Source organism: Balaenoptera borealis (genome assembly GCF_965194805.1).
Source record: "Balaenoptera borealis genome assembly, chromosome: 19".
Lineage (NCBI taxonomy): Eukaryota > Metazoa > Chordata > Mammalia > Artiodactyla > Balaenopteridae > Balaenoptera > Balaenoptera borealis.
This window is the reverse complement of record NC_138878.1, coordinates 65,940,358-65,961,592: the sequence shown is the minus strand read 5'-3', so window position 1 is coordinate 65,961,592 and position 21,235 is coordinate 65,940,358. Positions and strand designations below refer to the sequence as shown.

The 21,235-nt window shown below is 41.7% G+C and overlaps 1 protein-coding gene across 1 annotated transcript in view; it reads left to right on the top strand.

Moving 5' to 3' along the window:
* LOC309616949 (NACHT, LRR and PYD domains-containing protein 2-like) overlaps positions 1-21,235 on the top strand; it is a 28,288-nt gene continuing 7,053 nt past the window's right edge. The window contains exons 1-5 of the mRNA XM_082368361.1: positions 1-8,950; positions 10,177-10,347; positions 17,271-17,441; positions 20,490-20,660; positions 20,967-21,137. Coding sequence (XP_082224487.1) covers positions 7,380-8,950; positions 10,177-10,347; positions 17,271-17,441; positions 20,490-20,660; positions 20,967-21,137 — 2,255 coding nt within the window. The 5' untranslated portion in view covers positions 1-7,379. The remainder of the gene's footprint in view (positions 8,951-10,176; positions 10,348-17,270; positions 17,442-20,489; positions 20,661-20,966; positions 21,138-21,235) is intronic.

The following is a 21,235-nucleotide window of genomic DNA, read 5'->3' as shown; positions in this document are numbered from 1 at the left end:
TGCGCCACCAGGGAAGCCCTGCCTTTGCTTTTATTTTGCTGTCACAGCGGAGCCTTTCAGGCTTGTTCCAGCTCAGGTCCTAAGTTTATCCGCACTGGTCTTCACCCTTACGTTGCTTGTACCTATTTCAAACAAAGAACTGCTTGGGGCTTCCCTGGCGTCCAGTGGTTAAGGTTCTGAGCTTCCACTGCAGGGGGCACGGGTTCCATCCCTGGTTTGGGAGCTAAGATCCCACGTGCTCCGTGGCACGGCCGAAAAAAAAAACAAAAACAAAAAGAAAAATTAACCCCGAAACAAATCAAAGAACTGCTTTCCGCTAAGGGTAAAGCTATTCACCTGTAGTCCATTTGGCTCCATCAACTCATTTTGTTATTCATTTTTCAAGGCTACCTCTCAAGTCCTGCTTTTATCTGCCTATGAATATACCCAAGTCGCGGGCTCCCCCCTTTTCCCGTCACCCATTCATTCTGGGTGGGAACAGTCCGCTTTCACGATGGTAAGCGCAGAGAGAATGACCTAAGCGTGAGTGTCTCTGCTGCTGTAATCACAAGACATATTCACTCAGGGAAGGAGCCACTATATTCCTGGGATCGCGTGGTTTCAGGTGTGGCTCTTGGCCAAACAGGCTTAGCAGTGGGAACTAGAATTAAATGCCTTATCCTGTCACTTGAGCAGGATTAGTGTAGGAAGCCAGAGGTTTATGTCCCTCTCCACTCTGGGGGTTCTCAAATGTAGATGCTCATCCTTACCCATTTGTACGAGACCAGGAATTCCTCTTCTGTTTCCTTCTCTGACTTCATTCGGGTTCTCCCCCAATATCTCCTTCAAGGAATCATGCTCTGTCTCCTGGGTGGTCCGGAGAGCTAACTACCTCTGTGCACCATTTAGTCTTGGGTGTTTACCTTCCTTGTTTTCCCACGTGGCTCTAATGCGGCTTTGCTGTGCTGGGCTGCCTCGTTGAGTAAATGAGCAGTTCGTGGTGTTACCTGCAGTCCTAACTGGTCGTCCTTCAGTTACGTGAGAACCAAATTATTGATCTGTAAGCAGCACGCAGGCTAGAACGAGATGGTGACTTTCTGCCTATTTTAATGGCCTGCTTCATTCATACTGTGCTGCCCTGTGTGTTCTGTCTTCAGATGCAAGCCTTTTTCCTCCTCACCGTCTGATCCAAAATTCCATCAGCCTTCGTGTCCCCCGCACGTTGGTATGCTTGTCAAGGACCTTCACCCCTCCCTTCACCTGTGGGCTCTTAAACCTGAAATGTAGGCTTTCACTCTCCCTGTCAGGTTTCTAAGAAGAGCTCTGTGTGTCCCCACGTCCCCATCACGCCTGTGTGTCCCCAGGCCACTCGATCTGCCTTCTAACCTCGTCACCCACCACCTTCCTGAAATTTCTTCCTTCTCATCTTAACTGAAAAACATGACAGGAGACGTGTTTACCCTTTGCCTTTCTATGACCTGGTGACTCATTTCCCTGTAACATTTTTTCTTCCCCAAACCAAATGCATGTTCATCAGAGAGAGCATTGAAAAAAGAGCCAATGACTGGATAAAGTCATCCACGGCGTGGAAACTCAAACACCATCGTTGGGTTTTGGGGGTGTGTATGCTTCTAGCACTTTTCTGTCTGAGGAAGTGATTGTCTGTTGCTCCAGTTGGCATGTTACAGGTGTGATGCTGCTTTTTGGTAATTGGTGCTCTTCTGACTTAGCATTTTAGCACGAGCATTTTTATATTAAATATAACAATTGTGAACTCTGATCATATGTTGTGATTTGAAACATTTTTCACAATAAGTCTTCTAATTGGGTGTAATTCCCCCCACATACTTACTTAACAGTGTTTTTCATCTTGTGAACCTTCCCTGGTGTTGCCCATTTAATGCCCGAGGATGTGAGGATTGTTGTTTATTAATTTGCTTTTTGTTCCATTGAGGAAGTGTCAGTGATTGAGGGCACAGGTTCTTGAGTTAAACTCCTGGATATAATCTTGGCTTCAACTCGAGCAAATGTGAGAACTTGGGCCTTTGTTTCCCTATGCCCGTGATCCTAAAACTAGCATTTATCATAATCACCTGGAAGCTTTGTTAAAACACGGTTTTCTGGGCCCATCTCCAGAGTGTTTGATTTTGTAGGGCTGGGGGTAGGGCTTAAGAATCTGCATTTTCATGAGTTCCCAGATATGCTGTGGTCTGCGGGCCATACTTTGAGAACCACTTCCCTAAGCCTCAGATTCGTCATGTGAAGCATAGATAATAGAATTTACCCGATAAGGTGTTTGCAAGAAAAAAATATGATCTGTAGAAGAGCTTATAATAGTTCCTGTACATGGTAAATACTCAGATGTTGACTATCATAGTGGGTCCTTAGAAAGACAGGGATTACAGAAAATGTAAAGGAGATTATCCAGATAAAGGGGGTATGTTTATAAAGTGAACATCTTATGCAGTCATATTTTGTCTTTTACTTTTATTATGTCACTTCTAAGTTAAAAAGCTACGCTAACTTCCTCTTGATTTTTTGAAACATATTTTTTCCTGTGTGCATTTGTCTGTATATGTATAAATATAATCTCTGGTTGTACATATTTACTATCATAATTAATTAGCTAATCATACTTGATTGGCGATTACTTCAGTGTTTGTTCATGTATATAATCACACTCCCATGTAATCACTAACCAGATCAATGGACAACTTTTCCAGAACTGTGGATGTTTACTCTTCTCTCTGAGCTGTTTGGGAAAGGCAACCGCTATTCTGACTACTACCACCATAGGTTAGTTTTGCTTGTTGTGGACTTCATATACATTGAATCAACTCAATTAGAGTTCTTGTTGTATGGTTTCTTTTACAACTACAGTTTGGGGACATGAAGAATAAAGGTTCTGTGAACAGACGTGCATGCATCTTTTGCAGACCTAAGCACTGATTATCGTGGGGCTTCTAATCGGAGGTAAAATTGCTGTGTCATAGAGCACATGTGCTTAGTTAGCTGTAGCGAAAACCACCTGCAAGTTTGGCAGTGGTGTTTTCTCAATTTAAATTTATCTATTTATTTATTTTTGGCTGTGCTGGGTCTTCATTGCTGCGCGCGGGCTTTCTCTAGTTGCGGCGAGCGGGGTCCACTCTTTGTTGCGACGTGTGGGCTTCTCATTGTGGTGACTTCTCTTGTTGCAGAGCTCGGGCTCTAGAGCGCAGGCTCAGTAGCTGTGGCTCGTGGGCTCTAGAGCACAGGCTCAGTAGTTGTGGCGCGTGGGCTTAGCTGCTCCGCGGCACGTGGGATCTTCCCGGACCAGGGCTCGAACCCGTGTCCCCTGCATTGGCAGGCGGATTCTCAACCACTGGGCCACCAGGGAAGTCCCTGTTTTCTCAGTTTAACTCGTACCACCATGTAAGAGTTGTTCTTCATTGTGTGAAGTGCTTGTGCCCATCTTTAATTTTAAGCATTCTGATGGGGGTGTCGTTTTTTCTGTTCATCAGGTTCTTAATTTGCATTTCTCTGAAATCTAATGAGGTTGACGGTCTTTCAGTATGCTTATTGGCTATTTGGCCGTTCCTTTTTTGAAGTGCCTTTTCCAAATCTTTTGATTTCTTTCCGTTGAGTTTTATCTTGTTTTAATATGTCAGGGAGGAAGAAATGTTCCTCTACCCTTCTAGGTTCTTCTGGCTGGCCTAAGAATTGACATGAGACTGATTAACAAGAAAAAAATTGGACAGTTGTTTGATACCATATGTATAAATGGGAGAGAGTCAGGGAGACTGCGTAACTGGCCAAAATGGCCCAAACCCTTACCTTAAGTACCATCTTCAGCTAAAGACTGTTGACTAAAAAAATATTTTCACCACCTAAAAGTTGAGAGTTATGTTATATTTGGGGGATATGCTGAGGACTTCAAGCCTGGGAGTCAGGGTCTCAAGTAACACTGAGAAAGCTGCTCTGAGGCGGCGAGGGGGGAGCTAGGAAATATAGGAGAGTTTTGCAACAAAGGGCAGGTGGTAGGAACAAAAGGTTACCATTAATAAAAGACAACCAGATATCTCGAGTTAGGCACTTAGCACTTTTCTGTGTATGGGAAGATGCAAGAGTCTGGGCTCACTGAAACCATTCCTTTGATAGGCACCTCAGCTATCTGGGGCCAGGATCCTGCGTTTTCTCATCCTGAGTTCCCTCAGGGCTCACCAGCTCACTGGTGGCTGGTGGCTATAATCGCTGATGACTGTGACATCCTTTGTTTACTGACGTGGCAGGAAATATTCCATTTCTCAAGACAAAAGAGGACGTTGTGGGTAGCGGTTTGGGACTTCAAAGGGGAGAAAGGCAATTCACATGAAGACGGAAAAGCAAATGTTTGGTAAACAAGTGTTTGCTGGGCCAGGCAGGAACATAGAGTGGACTCTGGTCTCCAGGCTCTGCTGAGTTTCCCCTGCCACACTTAGCTCGTGTTCTTTGCACGTACCTCTGGTGGTAGCTCTATTCCAAGAAGAGACCCTCTGTCTAAAATTTTTTAGGAAGTTAGGGGGAAAGTCAAAGTTTCTTCCTGAGTCTTTTGGGCCTCCATTGTTTTCAGCTCAAGATAATGCACATGCTCAAGAGACGTTTTGGGGTACCAAGTTTTGCTCCCTTACAATGAAAGCTGTAGAACAATTTGGAAAGAACTGATACTATAATACAGAGCCTTCCAACTCATGAATGTTATTTCTCCATTTACTGATGATTTCTTTTCTTTCTTTCTTGTTTTTTTTTTTGGGTGTGCCACACGGCACAGCTTGTGGGGTCTTAGTTACCTGACCAGGGATTGAACACAGGCCCTTGGCAGTGAAAACATGGAGTCCTAACCCCAACATTTTTTTTTTTTACAAACTTGTGGCGCTCAGGAGAGAGATCGGATGCATGATCCTAGGCTTATTCTTAGGTATTTGGTGTATATGTATGTAACTCTTCCCCCCAGCACATAGACCTGATCAATTCAGTCACTTCTAATAGCGTGTGTATTCTTCGGGTTTACTTTTTTTTTTTTAAATAAATTTATTTATTTATTTATTTATTTATTGGCTGTGTTGGGTCTTCGTTTCTGTGTGAGGGCTTTCTCCAGTTGCCGCGAGCAGGGGCCACTCTTCATCGCGGTGCGCGGGTCTGTCACTGTCGTGGCCTCTCCCGTTGCGGAGCACAGGCTCCAGACGCGCAGGCTCAGTAGTTGTGGCACACGGGCTTAGTTGCTCCGCGGCATGTGGGATCTTCCCAGACCAGGGCTCGAACCCGTGTCCCCTGTATTGGCAGGCAGATTCTCAACCACTGCGCCACCAGGGAAGCCCCGGGTTTACTTTTGACGTCACAGTTTAAGATGGATGAGCCAAGAAGGCAATACAGACTTAATAGTAGAATCTCTGTGAAACTCACATATTATGCTAAGTGAAGGAAGCCAGACACAAAAGGCCACATTTTATAATTCCACATGTGTGAAATATACCAAATAGATAAATCCACCAAGACAGAATGCAGGTTATTGATGGCCAGGGACTGGGGAAGGGGGAAATGGGGAATGAATGCTTGATGCATGTCGGGTATCTGTTTGGGGCAATGAAAGTCTTCGAACTGAATAGTGGTGTTGGGGTTGCATAGCTCTGAAAATGTTTTCAATGCCACTGAATCATACACATTAAAGTGGTTAAAATTGTTGTGTATTTTACCATAATAAAAATAAAGTAGACTCAGGAATACTTAAAGTTCTCTTTATCTACAATAATGTCTAATCTAGGAAGCACAAATAGCCCTGTGGGTCGAGCTTTCGTCCACGTGGGTTTAACGAAGTGTTCACAGTACAAAGAATAGATAACTCAAAGCTGGTGCAGCCGAATCTGGCCTCTACCCCGATACCCAATTAAATCTCGGAGACAGAGTTTTGAGTGAAGTAGAAAAGAATAGCTTTATTGCTTTGCCAGGCAAAGGGGGCCACAGCGGGCTCATGCCCTCAAAACTGTGCCCCCCGCCCGCCCCCTTGGAGAGCGTAGTGAGAGGTTTTCTAGTAATGGTTCAAAGAGGCTGTGATCAGCTCATAGACATTTCTTCTGATTGGTTGGTGGTGAGGTAAGTGGAAGTCAGTGTCATCAACCTTCAAGTTACAACTGGTCTGGGGTGTACCTGCTTTTGGGCAGCATATCATCATTAACTGTTAACTTGTCCCACCTGGAGGGGGTTGCAGTATCTGCAAAACAGCTCAAAGATATTGTTGTATGTATTCCTTGATGGGGAACCAGGACCTTGCCCCAAGGCTGCACAAATGTTTCTCTTGACTATTTGTTTCTCCCTGGTCTCGCATCCCCTCCTTCCCCCTAATTAACAACCGCTTGAATCTGCTCCTTGGAGCTCAGGGAAGGTCATGGAGGCTGAATGAAGGCCATTTCCTGTAATCGAGAAATGGGGGACACAGAAAGGCTTGGTGCCCAGGAGTCCCACGGGGCCCTGCTAGGTATCATTGGGAGAGGCAAAAGGAGACTTGCGGGTTAGAAAATGCAGGTGGGGAACTACTGCCTTTTTTTTTTTTTTTGGCCATGCAGCATGCAGGATCTGAGTTCCCCTATCAGGGATCGAACCCACACCCCCTGCATTGGAAGCACGGAGTCTTAACCACTGGACCGCCAGGGAACTACTGTCTTATAGTTGTAGGTTTGGTGTTTGGTTGTGTGCATGGTAATTTTCCGCTTCTTGGTTCCTCATTTCTGGTATAGGAGAGCAAAATTTACCACCCCAGAATGTCTCTTTGGCATGCAGATTATTTCAAGCTGAAAAACGATCAAGGCCCAAACTACTCAGGAAGAAACTTTGACTTCCTCTTAACCACCTAAAGACTTTAGATAGAGACCCTGTTCCCAGAACAGAGCTATCACCAGAGATGTCTGCAAAGAACACGGGCTAAGGGTGGTGGGGAAACTCAGCAGGACCTGGAGATCAGAGTGCACTCTGGGTCCCATCGTTCCTGCCGGCCCAGCAAACATATGTCTACCAAATATTTGCTTTTCCATTTCCAAGTGTATTTCCTTCCTCCCCTTTGAAGTCCCAAACCATTACCCTCAACATCTTCTTTTGTTTAGCTGAGATGGTATTGAAGGTGAGGGTTTCAGCCATTTTGGTGAGTAATTCAGTTTTCCTGGGTGTCTGTCATGTATATGTTATTAAAATTTTGTTTTTTTTCTCTTGTTAATCCATCTCATGTCAATTTAATTCTTAGACCAGCCAGAAGAACCCAGAAGGGTAGAGGAACATTACTTCCTCCCTGACACTGGTCCTTTACAATATGAATTTTCCAGCTGAATGTAATCACTGCCACCCCAATTCTCTCCCATTACATATCAATATAGGTGAAGAGGAGAGAGAGAAACACGATGGAGAAATTTTCTATCTGGAAGAATACACTTTGGCCAGGAGATGATGGTGGTTTCCACAGCAACATTACCCAGAGAAGCCCAAAGTTGATATCGTACTTGAAGCCCCAGACGTCCATACAGTCAATGCCACTTACAGTGGTGCTGCACGGTCCTGCCGGCGTCGGGAAAACCACGGTGGCAAAACAGCTGCTGCTGGAATGGACACAGGACGACCAGGCAAAGACATCCAGTTCCGCCTTCTATCTCAGCTGCAAGGACCTCAACCACAAGGGGACGTGCACTTTTGCAGAGCTCATATCTGCGAACGGGCCGGATTTGCAGGATGCCATTCCGGGGATCCTCACGCAAGCACGGAAAATCCTGTTCATCGTCGACGGCTTTGATGAGCTGAGAGTCCCCTCGGGGGCGCTCATCCATGACATATGTGGCGACTGGAGGAAGCAGAGGCCAGTGCCCATCCTCCTGGGGAGTTTGCTGAAGAGAAAAATGTTACCCAAGTCCACTTTAGTGATCACCACCCGACCGGGCGCCCTGAGGGAGCTCCAGCTCTTGGTTGAACAGCCACTCTTCATAGAGATCGAGGGGTTCTTGGAGCTGGACAGAAAGGCATATTTCTTGAAGCACTTTGAAGAGGAGACTCAAGCCCTGCGAGCTTTTGACTTGATGAAGAAGAACGCGGCTCTGTTCCGCATGGGCTCAGCGCCTGCTGTGTGCTGGCTTGTCTGCACGTGTCTGGAACGGCAGATGGAGAAGGGGGAAGACCCTGCCTCGACCTGCCTGACCACCACGTCCCTGTTCCTGCGTTTCCTCTGCAGCCAATTCACAGCAGCTCGCGGCAGCTGCCCCCGTGATTGCCTCCAAGCTCCGCTGAAGTCTGTGTGCCTCTTGGCTGCTGAGGGCGTATGGACACAGACATCTGTGTTTGATGGAGAAGACCTCAGGAGACTTGGGGTAAAGGAGTCTGCCCTCTGTCCTTTCCTGGACAAGAATATTCTCCAGAAGAGCAAAGACTGCGAGGGCTGCTACTGTTTCATCCACCTCAGCGTCCAGCAGTTTCTTGCCGCCGTGTTCTATGTCTTGGAGACTGAGGAGGAGGAGGAGGACATGGGTGGCCACAGGTGCCACATTGGGGATTTGCAGAAGCTGCTGTCCAAGGAAGGAAGACTGAAGAACCCCAGCCTGACCCAGGTGGGCTACTTCGTATTTGGCCTCTCCAACGAAGAAAGGGCCATGGAGCTGGAGACGACTTTTGGCTGTCTAGTATCGATGGAGATCAAGCAGCAGTTACTGAAATGCAGATCAATGCCCCATGGGAAGAAACCCTTCTCAACCATGGACACGAAGGAGGTTTTGTATTGTCTTTATGAATCTCAGGAGGAGGAGCTTGTGGAGGATACAATGGCCCCCGTCACGGAGATTTCTATCCACTTGACAAATACATTTGAAATGATGCAGTCTTCTTTCTGCCTTAAACACTGTCAAAACTTGCAGAAAATTTCACTGCAGGTAGGAAAGAGGATATTCCTGGAGAATGATACCACGTGGAAATCAGATGCTCAGGTTGAGAGGTAAGAACCCATTTTTAAAAATATATATTTTTTAATGTTACTAGTTCTCCCATCTTCAGCCTCAGCCCACACTCTTTTAGGAAGAGGACAGAGTCCCTACTACTCACTATGGCTTAGGGTCAGAATTCTCTGGAATGTCTGGCTGAAATTTCTTCCTGCCAACTCGCCATTAAAGTTGGGAAACATGATGTTCAGATCAGGAATGGGGGCTTTGGAACCTTACTTTGTTTTAGTATTATAGTTTTATAGTATACTACTATATATTATATATACTATAATACTGTAGTATATTATAATACTATAGTATAGTATACTATAATAGTATAGTATAGTATAATACTATAGTATAGTATACTATAATACTATAGTATAATACTGTAGTATTATAGTATTATAGTTTCCGTGTGGCAAATGGGCTCAGGACACTCTAGACATTTCATATAACTTCCCTCCCTGACAATTCTTTCAAAAAAATTTTTTATAATACATAGCCACCATGCTGTACATTACACCCCAGGATTTAGTTATTTTATAACTGGGTGTTTGTACCTTTTGATCAGCTCACCACTTTTTTTTAAAATAAATAAATACATAAATTTATTTATTTATTTTTGGCTGCATTGGGTCTTCGTTGCTGCGTGCGGGCTTTCTCTAGTTGTGGAGAGTGGGGGCTACTCTTCGTTGCAGTGTGCGGGCTTCTCATTGTGGTGGCTTCTCTTGTTGTGGTGTGCTGGCTTAGTTGCTCCGCGGCATGTGGGATCTTCCCGGACCAGGGCTTGAACCCATGTCTCTTGCATTGTCAGGTGGATTCTTAACCACTGCGCCACCAGGGAAGTCCGTTACTTGTCTTCGATGGTAGTCATTCTTACAGGTGTGATGGTATCTCACTGTGGTTTTGATTTGTGTTTCCATGATGATTAGTGATGTTGAATATTTTTCATGTCCCTGTTGTCCATTTGTATGTCATCTTTGGAAAAATGTCTATTCAGGTCCTCAGCCCACGTGTTACAATAGTTTTTCTTTTCTGTTGAGTTGAGTTGTATGAGTTCTTTATATATTTGAGATACTAACCCCTTATCAGACATACAGTATGCAAGCATTTCCTCCCATTTAGTAGGTTCATGTTTATTTTGTTGATGCTTTCCTTTGCTGTGCAGCCTACCAATTCTTGTTGCTTTTCCTGTACGTGCTTTTCATAGCTGCTCTTGTCAATGCCTTCCTCCTAGGTCACAGCACGACCATCATTCTCTTCATCTCTGGGCAGATCTCTGCTCTGTGTTCAGTTCAAACAAGAACCTGAACTTTCTGGATGTGAGGGAAAGCTTCCTGAGTCACTCCTCAGTGAGGATTCTTTGTGAGCAGATAACCCATGTCACCTGTCATCTCCAGAAAGTCGTGTAAGTAGCAGCTGATCTTGCAGTGGTGATCCCCAGGTGTTTTAAATGTGGGAGCAGTATTGGAATGCCCAACCAGGCTCTGACCAGCCAGGTGCTCAGAATGCAAAGAAATGAAATGATTGCTATCCTTAAATGTGTCTAGTTGGAGAATTGTATTATGTTGAGTCATTTTTATGAAATTTGGCTGGGAGTTTGGATGTTCCCGTACATCTGCTGCGGGGCGTATTCAAAACTCAGCCTATAGAAAATATAGCCACATACATGTTAGAAGGAGAACTGAGTGGGAATTGGGGAAATATTCCAGAGAGGAAAGTTTCAAATATGTGAGTAAGAATGTGTTGATGAAGCAATGGTGCACTTATGACTAATGTGTGGGATGGGATTGAGAAATTCTGAGTAGAGTAGGTTGTGGCAGAAGCAACTCAAGATGTGGGTCACCTGGGCAGGTGATTATTAGCACATCCTTCTAAACCAACACATGTTCTTTTTGATGATAGCCATTCTGTCAGGTGAAGCGATATCTCATTGTGGTTTTGATGGGCATTTCCCCAGTTAGCGATGCTGAGCATAATTTTCGTGTGATTATTTGTTGGCTATCTGTATGTTTCCTTCCCAACAATGCCTATTTAGATCCTCCACCCATTTTTAATTGGATTGTTTATTTTTTGATATTAATCTGTACGAGTTCTCTATTTGGGATATTAACCCCTTACTGAATATACTGTTTTGCAAATATCTTCTCCTATTCAGTAGATTGCCTTTTTGTTTTGTTGGTTTTCCTTCACTTTGCAAAAGCTTTTCAGTTTGTCGTCCCATTTGTTTTTTGTTTTGGTTTCCTTGTATGAATATACAGATCCAAAAAAATATTTCTAAGAGCAACATCAAAGAGTACTGCATGTTTTCTTCTTGGAGTTTTATGGTTTCAGATCTTAAGTTTAAATCTTTAATCCATTTTGAGTTTATTCTTGTATATGGTGTGAGGAAGTGGTCTGGTTTCATTCTTTTACATGTAGCTGTCGAGTCCCCCACTCCCCAAAGGAAAAAAAAACCAAAAGGAAAACACAGCACATATTCAGGGGATAAACTTTATAAGTTATGTTTAAAATTATGCAGATACATTGAAACTTCCCGCAAACCAACATACCTTAGAAGCCTTAATTAAGACACTGAAAAGGTTGTGTTATTTACTTGGACAAATAGCTATGCCAAACGTCAGCTGACTGTACCTGCTGATGTCAGGGTACATGTACCTGGTTCATCTCAGAATGCCATAGGACTTGTGTGTACAAGGCCACAAAACTCTAACGTAGGTTGGTGCCAGCAAAGGTGGCAGTTTCTTCTGTATGACTTTGAAAAGTTTACATTGTTCTGGTTTTATAAGGTGTACATGAGAGAATAAAAACTAGGAGGTACATTTAATTTGTTCCACTAAGAGTTTAGGACCCTTTAGGCAGGAGCTTTGAACAGTAGCACCTCCCTTATTCTGGCTCTCTCTGTGCTGAAATTTAATTTTGAACTTCTTCTGAATGAGCCACAGGGAATGTTCATTATCTAAAAGTGAAGCATTGAGGGTTATAAGACCAAATGCCTGTTTATGGAGAAAAGTATTTCATAGTGTGTGTGGGGGGGTGAATTGCCAGGTTTGGAGATACTAGATAAAAACAGATTAAGAGGACTTTCCTGGTGCCGCAGTGGTTAAGAATCTTCCTGCCAAGGCAGGGGACATGGGTTCAATCCCTGGTCCGGGAAGATCCCACATGCCACAGAGCAACTAAGCCCGTGTGCCACAACTACTGAGCCTGCGGGCCTAGAGCCCATGCTCTACAGCAAGAGAAGCCACCACAGTGAGAAGCCAGCGCACCTCAATGAAGAGTAGCCCCCGCTCGCCGCAACTAGAGAAAGCCTATGCACAGCAATGAAGACCCAACGCAGCCATAAATAAATAAATAAATAAATAAATAATAAATAAATAAATAAAAATAAATAAATAATAAATAAATTTATATTAAAAAAGAAAAACCAGGTTAAGAAGCTGTAAAAACAAAAATGAAAATGAAGATATGAAATAAGATTGTAGCGGAAGAGGCAGTAATCCAGGTGATGATTTTTTTTTTTCCCCCTCAAATTAGGGTGGGTTAAGCATGATTTAAAAAGGGGCCCTGACAAAAGTCCTTTCCCCGGTTACTTCCTACTATCTACACAGGAAAACTTATGAGCTAGCTTCATTATTGTATAACATGAGGTTGATAGAATCTTATTCTCAAGAAGGTGGCACAGTTAGGTGCTGGGAAAATCTTTTTTAAACACTGAAATGTTTCTTGAAGCCCAGAGTTTGATTAGAGAAAATTATATTCCACTTAAGATTTATTCAAATCCCATTTAAAATCCTACAGTCATGCTAGATGACAGGAAAATAAAAAACAATGCTTTTTAAAAAAAAATTTTTATTGTATAGTTGATTTACAGTGTTGAGTTAATTTCTTCTGTACAACAGAGTGATTCAGTTATACATATATATTCTTTTTCATATTCTTTTCCATTATGGTTTATTACAGGATATTGAATATGGTTCCCTGTGCTATACAGTAGGACCTTGTTGTTTATCTATCCTATATATAAATAGTTTGCATCTGCTAATCCCAAACTCCCAATTCTTCCCTCTCCCACTGCCCCTCCTCCTTGGCAACCACCAGTCTGTTCTCTGTGTCTCTAAGTTTGTTTCTGTTTCATAGATATGTTTGTTTGTGTCAAATTTTAGATTCCACATATAAGTGGTATCGTATGGTATTTGTCTTTCTCTGCTTGGCTTACTTCGCTTAGTATAATAATCTCTAGGTCCATCCATGTGGCTGCAAATGGCATTATTTCATTCTTTTTTATGGCTGAGTAGTATTCCATTGTATATATACCACAAGTTCTTTACCCATTCATCTGTCGATGGATATTTAGGTTGTTTCCATGTCTTGGCTATTGTAAATAGTGCTGCTATGAACATAGGGGTGCGTGTATCTTTTTGAACTATAGTTTTGTCTGGATATATGCCCAGGAGTGGGATTGCTGCGTCATATGGTAACTCTATTTTTAGTTTTTTAAGGACCTTCCATACTGTTCTCCATAGTGGCTGCACCAATTTACATTCCCACCAACAGTGTAGGAGGGTTCCCTTTTCTCCACACCTCTTCCACCATTTGTTATTTGTAGACTTTTTAATGATGGCCATTCTGACTGGTGTGAAGTGGTACCTCATTATAGCTTTGATTTGCATTTCTCTAATAATTAGCGATGATGAGCATCTTTTTATGTGCCTATTGGCCATCTGTATGTCTTCTTTGCACAAATGTCTATTTAGGTCTTCTGTCCATTTTTCAATTGGGTTGTTTTTGTTGTTCATTGAGTTGTATGAGTTGTTTGTGTACTTTGGAAATTAAGCCCTTGTTGGTCGCATTGTTTGCAAATATTTTCTCCCATTCTGTAGGTTGTCTTTTCATTTTGTTTACGGTTTCCTTTGCTGTGCAAAAGCTTGTAAGTTTGATTAGGTCTCATTTGCTTATTTTTGCTTTTATTTCTATTGCCTTGGGAGACTGACCTAAGAAAACGTTGGTATGATTTATGTCAGTATGTTTTGCCTATGTTCTCTTCTAGGAGTTTTATGGTGTCATGTCTTATGTTCATGTCTTTAAACCATTTTGAGTTTTTTTTGTGTATGGTGTGTGGGTGTGTTCTAACTTCATTGGTTTGCATGCAGCTGTTGAATTTTTCCAACACCATTTGTTGAAGAGACTTTTTCCCATTGTATATTCTTGCCTCCTTTGTTGAAGATTGACCATAGGTATATGGGTTTATTTCTGGGCTCTCTATTCTGTTCCAATGATCTATATGTCTATTTTTTGTGCCTGTACCATGTTGTTTTGATTACTGTAGCTTTGTAGTATTGTCTGAAGTCTGGGAGGGTTATGCCTCCTGATTTTTCTTTTTCCTCAGGATTGCTCTGGCAATTCTGGGTTTTTGTGGTTCTGCATAAATTTTAGGATTATTTGTTCTAATTCTGTGAAAAATGTCATGGATAATTTGATAGTGATCGCATTGAATCTGTAGATTGCTTTGGGTAGTATGGCCAATTTAGCTATATTAATTCTTCAAATCCAAGAGCATGGGGTATCTTTCCATTTCTTTGAATCGTCTTCAATTTCCTTTATTAATGTTTTGTAGATCTCAGCATATACGTCTTTCACCTCCTTGGTGAGGTTTATTTCTAAGTATTTTACTTTGTAAATGTGATTTAAAAAGGGATTGTTTGTTTACATTTGTTTACATTTCATTTTAGTGTAAAAAAATGCAACCTATTTCTGTATGTTAATCTTGTATCATGCTACCTTGCTGAATTTGTTGATCAGTTCTAGTAGATTTTGTGTGGAGTCTTTAGGGTTTTTTTATATATATAGTATGTCATCCTCATGTAGTGACAATTTTACCTCTTCCCTTCCAATTTGGATTCCTTTTATTTCTTTTTCTTGTCTGATTTCTGTGGCTAGGACTCCCAATACTATGTTGAATAGAAGTGAGAGTGGGCATCCTTTTCTTGTTTCAGATTTTAGTGGAAAGGCTTTCAACTTTTCACCATTGAGTGTTATATTGACTGTGGGTTTGTCATAAATAGCTTTTATTATGTTGAGATGTTCTCTCTATACCCACTTTTGTAAGTTTTCATCATGAATGGGTGTTGAATTTTATCAAATGCTTTTTCTGCATCTATTGAGATGATCATGTGTTTTTTGTCTTTTCTTTTGCTGATGTGGAGTATCACATTGATTTTGCATATGTTGAATGATCCTTGTGACCCTGGGATGAATTTAACTTGGTTGTGGTGTATGACCTTTTTTATGTGTTGTTGGATTTGGTTTGCTAATATTTTGAGAATGTTTGCATCCATATTCATCAAAGATATTGGCCTGTAATTTTCTTTTTTTTTGGTGGTGTCTTTGTCTGGTTTTGGTATCAGGGTGATTGTGGCTTCATAGAATGTCTTTGGGAGTGTTCCTCCCTCTTCATTCTTTTGGAAGAGTTTGAGAAGGATTGGTATAAGTTCTTCGTTAGTTTGGTAGAATTCACCTGTGGAGCCATCTGGTCATGGACTTGTGTTTGTAGGGAGTTTTTAAAATTACAGATTCTATTTCACTTCTAGTGATCAGTTTGTTCAAATTATCTATTTCTTTTTGATTCAGTTTTGGTGGGCTGTATGTTTCTAGAAACTTGTCCATTTCTTCTAGGTTATCAAATTTGTTGACATTTAATTGTTCATAGCATTCTCTTACAGTTTTTTGTATTTCTGCAGTATCAGTTGTGATTTCTCATCTTTCATTTCTTTTATTTGGGTGTTCTCTTTTCTTCTTGGTAAGCCTGGCCAGAGGTTTGTCAGTGTTGTTTACTCCTTCAGAGAACCAGCTCTTGGTTTTATTGATTTTTTTTCTACTTTTTAATCTCTATTTTATTTGTTTCCTCTCTGATCTTTATTTCCTTCCTTCTGCTTATTTTAGGTTAGGTTTTGTTCTTTTTTCTAATTCTTTTAGGTGGTGGGTTAGGTTGTTTATTTTAGATTTATCTTGTTTCTTGAAGGCCTGTATCACTATGAACTTCCCTCTAAGAACTGCTTTTGCTGCATCCCATAGATTTTGCAGGGTTGTTTTCATTGTCATTTGTCTCAGGTATTTTAAAATTTCTTCTTTGATTTCATCATTGACCAATTGGTTTTTTTAGTAGCAACTTGTTTATTCTTCATGTAATTGTTTTTTCTTGTTTCTTTTTCTGTTGTTGGTTTCTACTTTCATGCCGTTGTGGTCATAAAAGATGCTTGAAATAATTTCTATACTCTTAAATGTGTTGGCTTCTTTTGTGCCCTAGTATGTGGTCAATCCTAGAGCCTGTTCCATGTGCACTTGAAAAGAATGTGTATTCTGTTTTATTGGGGAGGGGGATGTAATGTCCTGAAAATATCAATTAAGTCTAACTCTTCTATTGTATCATTTAGGATCTCTGTGGCTTTATTGATTCTCTGTCTAGAAAATCTGTCCATTGATGTCATTGTGGTGTTAAAGTCTCCTACTGTTATTGTATTCCCATTAATTTCTCCCTTTATGTCTGTTACTATTTGTTTTATGTATTTGGGCACTCCTATATTGGGTACATATATGTTGACGAGTATAATATCTTTTTCTTATAATGATCCTTTTATCATTATATAGTGTCCTTTATCTTTCTTTGTAGCCTTTGTTTTAAAGTCTGTTTTGTCTGAGTATTGCTACCCTTGCTTTCTTGTCATTTCTGTTTGCATGAAATATCTTTTTCCATCCCCTCACTTTGAATCTGTGTATGTCCTTTGCCCTTAAGTGGGTCTCTTATAGGCAGCATATTGTAGGCTCTTGTTTTTATCCAATCTGCCACTCTGTGTTTTTTTTTTTAAAAGGATAGTTATCTTTTTTTAAAAAATTAATTTATTTTTGGCTGCGTTGGGTCTTTGTTGCTGCGTGCGGGCTTTGTCTAGTTGTGGCGAGCGGGGGCTACTCTTCCTTATGGTGCGCGGGCTTCTCATTGCGGTGGCTTCTCTTGTTGTGGAGCGTGGGCTCTAGGTGTGTGGGCTTCAGTAGTTGTGGCACGTGGGCCCAGTAGTTGTGGCTCACGGGCTCTAGAGCACAGGCTCAGTAGTTGTGGCGCATGGGCTTAGTTGCTCCGCGGCATGTGGGATCCTCCCGGACCAGGGCTTGAACCCGTGTCCCCTGCATTGGCAGGCGAATTCTTAACCACTGCGCCACCAGGGAAGCCCCCCGTCCCTGTCTTGACTTGTGACTTCTCATCCCACTATGTGTTCTCAGCACCGACCATCTACAGCACTCAAGATGGAATGAATCCCTTCTTTTTATTTTCCCTAGAATTAAGAACGTCTCCCCTGCCGATGCTTACCGGGACTTCTGCCTGGCTTTCATTGGTAAGAAGACGCTGACACACCTGGTCCTGGAAGGCAGTGTCCACAGTGACGAGATGCTGTTGCTGCTGTTGTGTGAGATCCTGAAACATCCAAGATGTAATCTGCAGTATCTGAGGTAGGTCTCCTGTCATTGCTGTTCTCAGCATGGAAAGGATGCTGTGAGCTCTGTGAACAGGAAAGAAGAGGGTGGCCACTCTGACTGGGTACCATGCTAAACAGGGGAACCCATTGTCACATAGAATATGGATGGCATGTCAGCCTATAGTCTTTCCCCAGCCAGCTAGCCTTCTGCATTGAATAATGAGCCCTGAATGCTAGGAAACACTCAGAGTTTTGTGTCATCTTCTAGCTTAGGGACATGGCATCTCAGGTTGCATGTTACCTACCTGTTGTGATTCAGAGTAGCCATCAGCCTTAACTGGTCCCTCAGTGATGCCGTAGAAACATCGAGTGTTCTGGTTCCTGGTAGCTCACTGGTTTGACGGATTCCCTTATCCTCAATGAGATCTCGTAATGAGTGCTCTGATTATCATCACCCATCGTTAGGGTACCATTCCACCCCCCCCTCTACTTAGTTGAGTAGCAACGTGAGGTACTGGCTAGTGACACAGGTTTTTGGATTTGGGAACCTTGCTTTGACATTTATGACCTGTATGATTTTGAGCTGTTCCCTCATCCATGAGATGGGGTTTTGAGGATTGAATGAAACATGGGATGTGAACTGCTTTGCATAGGCACCGGGCACAATTGGCAGCTCTTACCATTATGGATGATTTCTGATGGTGCTGTCTTTCATTAAATTAGAAAAAACATCTATTACTCTGAAGTGTGTTCTTGTTTGTTTGTTTCTTTAGATTTTTATTCAGACAAGTAGAGTTGACGCAAAAGAGTCTTGAGAAATGTGGGTAGTGAAATAACAATTGAAAGTACATGTCTTAAGCATGATATTAAAAAAATCAGATTACAGACTTAGATTTAGTGTTTGTGTGTTTTATAAAATCTCAAATATATAGAAAACATTCATTTTGAATGAATGTAATTTTATAATTTTTTGAGGAAATTATACTTCATAGTTTATGGCGAAGATGTTTACTAGCTGACATAGTATAAAAGTAAATGTTTACTCTGAAGTTGTGGTAAATGACATTTCTACGTGGATATACTGAGGCTGCAGAATGACAAATGGCTGGTGCAGAAGAATCTGGTTTTTTTTGTTTTTGTTTTTTCAAGATGTCACTCTTTATTGCTATCCTGAACGTAAGGCATGATGAGTTGGAACTTTAAGTCTTTCCCCCCCCCCACACACACACTGTATTTTATTTTTACAAGAGATAAATAGACTGACACCAAACATTGTAAATGGATGACCACAACAAAAGCAACAATGATTGCAATTACCAAACACAAAACACACTCATACTATGTCATAATATTGACATTCAGTCCAGTAATCCTCCACTGTAACAGCTCCTTTACTTTGCAGTGAAAATTGATTTGTATATTCTTTGCCTCTGAGTCCTTGTGGGATTTTTTTTTTAATTCAAACAAAAAGTCACAAAAATTATACTCATCCTCATCAGTTCACTCAGTCCCATGTAATTAATTTTTTTTTTTCATCTTGATCTTTTGTTAGCACTTTTATGAGTTCATCAGTTTTTCATTAGAGTTCTGAAAATGCTTCAGAATCTGCTTTTTGCTCATTGATTTGAGACACTTTACATTCCACCTTGTATTAACTTACATAAACTTACAATGTCCTTATTATAGGTTAAGCTTTGAGGGAAGAAAGGTACTGATTTTAAGAACTCCAGTTTTGCTTATGACATACATTCTAATAGGCAGATGGATTGATTATATCCTTTATTTATTATATCCTTTATTTGCATGGCAAAGTATCATCTCTCCCCAAAGAACAGATGCAGGGAAAAAAGAATATTAAAAAGTTTAACTAACTTGTGAATATTTTGAACATTAGGGGCAGAGCCATTATTCAAACAAGCTTGTCCTGGAGTCCTGTACTCTGATTTGTGTCTACAAGAGCAGCTGAGTTTCCGTCCCAGTATAATGGATTGCCTCAATGTTCTCTAAAATAGCTGCACCACATTCATATTTCCATCAACAGAAGGAGTTTGAAGTTATTCTTGTTCTTGCAACACAAACTCAAACTTTGCACCTGGCTGCCTAAGTGTCAAATTGTATCTCCTTGTTTTAATTAGCATATTCCCTAATAACTTATGAAATTGAACTTTTTGAGTTTCAGGCATCAATTTTTTTTAAAAGATTTTTTTTGGTGTGGACTATTTTATTTTATTTTATTTTTTTTAAACATCTTTATTGGAGTATAATTGCTTTACAATGGTGTGTTAGTTTCTGCTTTATAACAAAGTGAATCAGTTATACATATACATATGTTCCCATATCTCTTCCCTCTTGCATCTCCCTCCCTCCCACCCTCCCTATCCCATCCCTCTAGGTGGTCACAAAGCACAGAGCTGATCTCCCTGTGCTATGTGGTTGCTTCCCACTAGCTATCTATTTTACGTTTGGTAGTGTATATATGTCCATGCCACTCTGTCACTTTGTCACCTCTTACCCTTCCTCCTCCCCATATCCTCAAGTCGATGTGGACCATTTTAAAAGTCTTTATTTAATTTGTTACAATATTGCTTCTGTTTTATGTTTTGGTTTCTTGGCCCTGAGGCATGTGGGATCTTAGCTCCCCGACCAGGGATCGAACCCGCACCATCTGCATTGGAAGGCGAAGTCTTAACCACTGGACCACCAGGGAAGTCCCCAGGCATCAAATTTTTTTTTTCAATAGAATCACATTTAAATTTAAGTGGGATTAGGATAGACTCAGGTCAGGGAAAGTGATATGAAAAGTGGGGTTTGAGAAATAGCTGGCCATGTTGGTGAAACTTCACACAGAATTGCACTACTGATTTTTTTTTTTCCTCTTAGAGATGAGGCTGGGTGATGATCAGATGGCCACGGAGATACTTGAAGAAGCAAAGGAGATCAGTTCTCTAATAGTTCAGGCCAGGGTTTGACGCATGTTGGAGTAGAATGACATGAGAATCAAGGATGCAGTCTCCAAGCATAATTAGCTGACAGGGTCTCTTTGTCCTCCCAGAAGAATGACTTTCCCCCATTTATCCCGCAGGTTGGGTTCTTGTTCTGACACCCCTCAGCGGTGGGCTGATTTCTCCTCGGCCCTCAAAATCAACCAGTCCCTGAAATGCCTGGATCTCACAGCCAGTGAGTTTCCGGATGAGGGTGTCAAGTTGCTGTGTTCGACTCTGAGACACCCAATGTGTTTCCTGCAGAAATTGTCGTAAGTCTCTCCTCTCTTCCCGTGGAACATCTTCATTTTAGGTCTGGGGCCACATAGAGAAGAGCGATAGTAAGACCAGACTTACAGGGCAAACCCTATGGGACCTCTTACTGATGGAGACACCTGGTACCCATTTCGGTCCCAGGTGGGTGATGCATGCATTTTTGCTTGCCCTTCTCTCATTTCTGGTCCTTCAGGCTTTGATCACTAGCACAGGATAGAGAGGGTGGGGACTTGCATTAAGGGCTGTCAGTTGGGAAATTTGGACTTTGGAAATGTCTTACCACTTACGTGGTGCTTTTGCAGGTTGGAAAACTGTCACCTTACAGAAGCCTGTTGTAAGGAGCTGTCTTCTGCTTTGATTGTCAACCAGAGGCTGACCCACCTGTGCTTGGGCAAAAACAACCTTGGCGTTGGCGGGGTGAAAATTTTGTGTGAGGGCTTGAGTTACCCCGAATGTCAACTACAGACCTTGGTGTAAGTCCCTGCTGGCGTGTGTGTGTGTGTGTGTGTGTGTGTGTGCATGTGTGTGTATTGTGTGTACATGTGTGTGTATTATATGTACATTCACACAC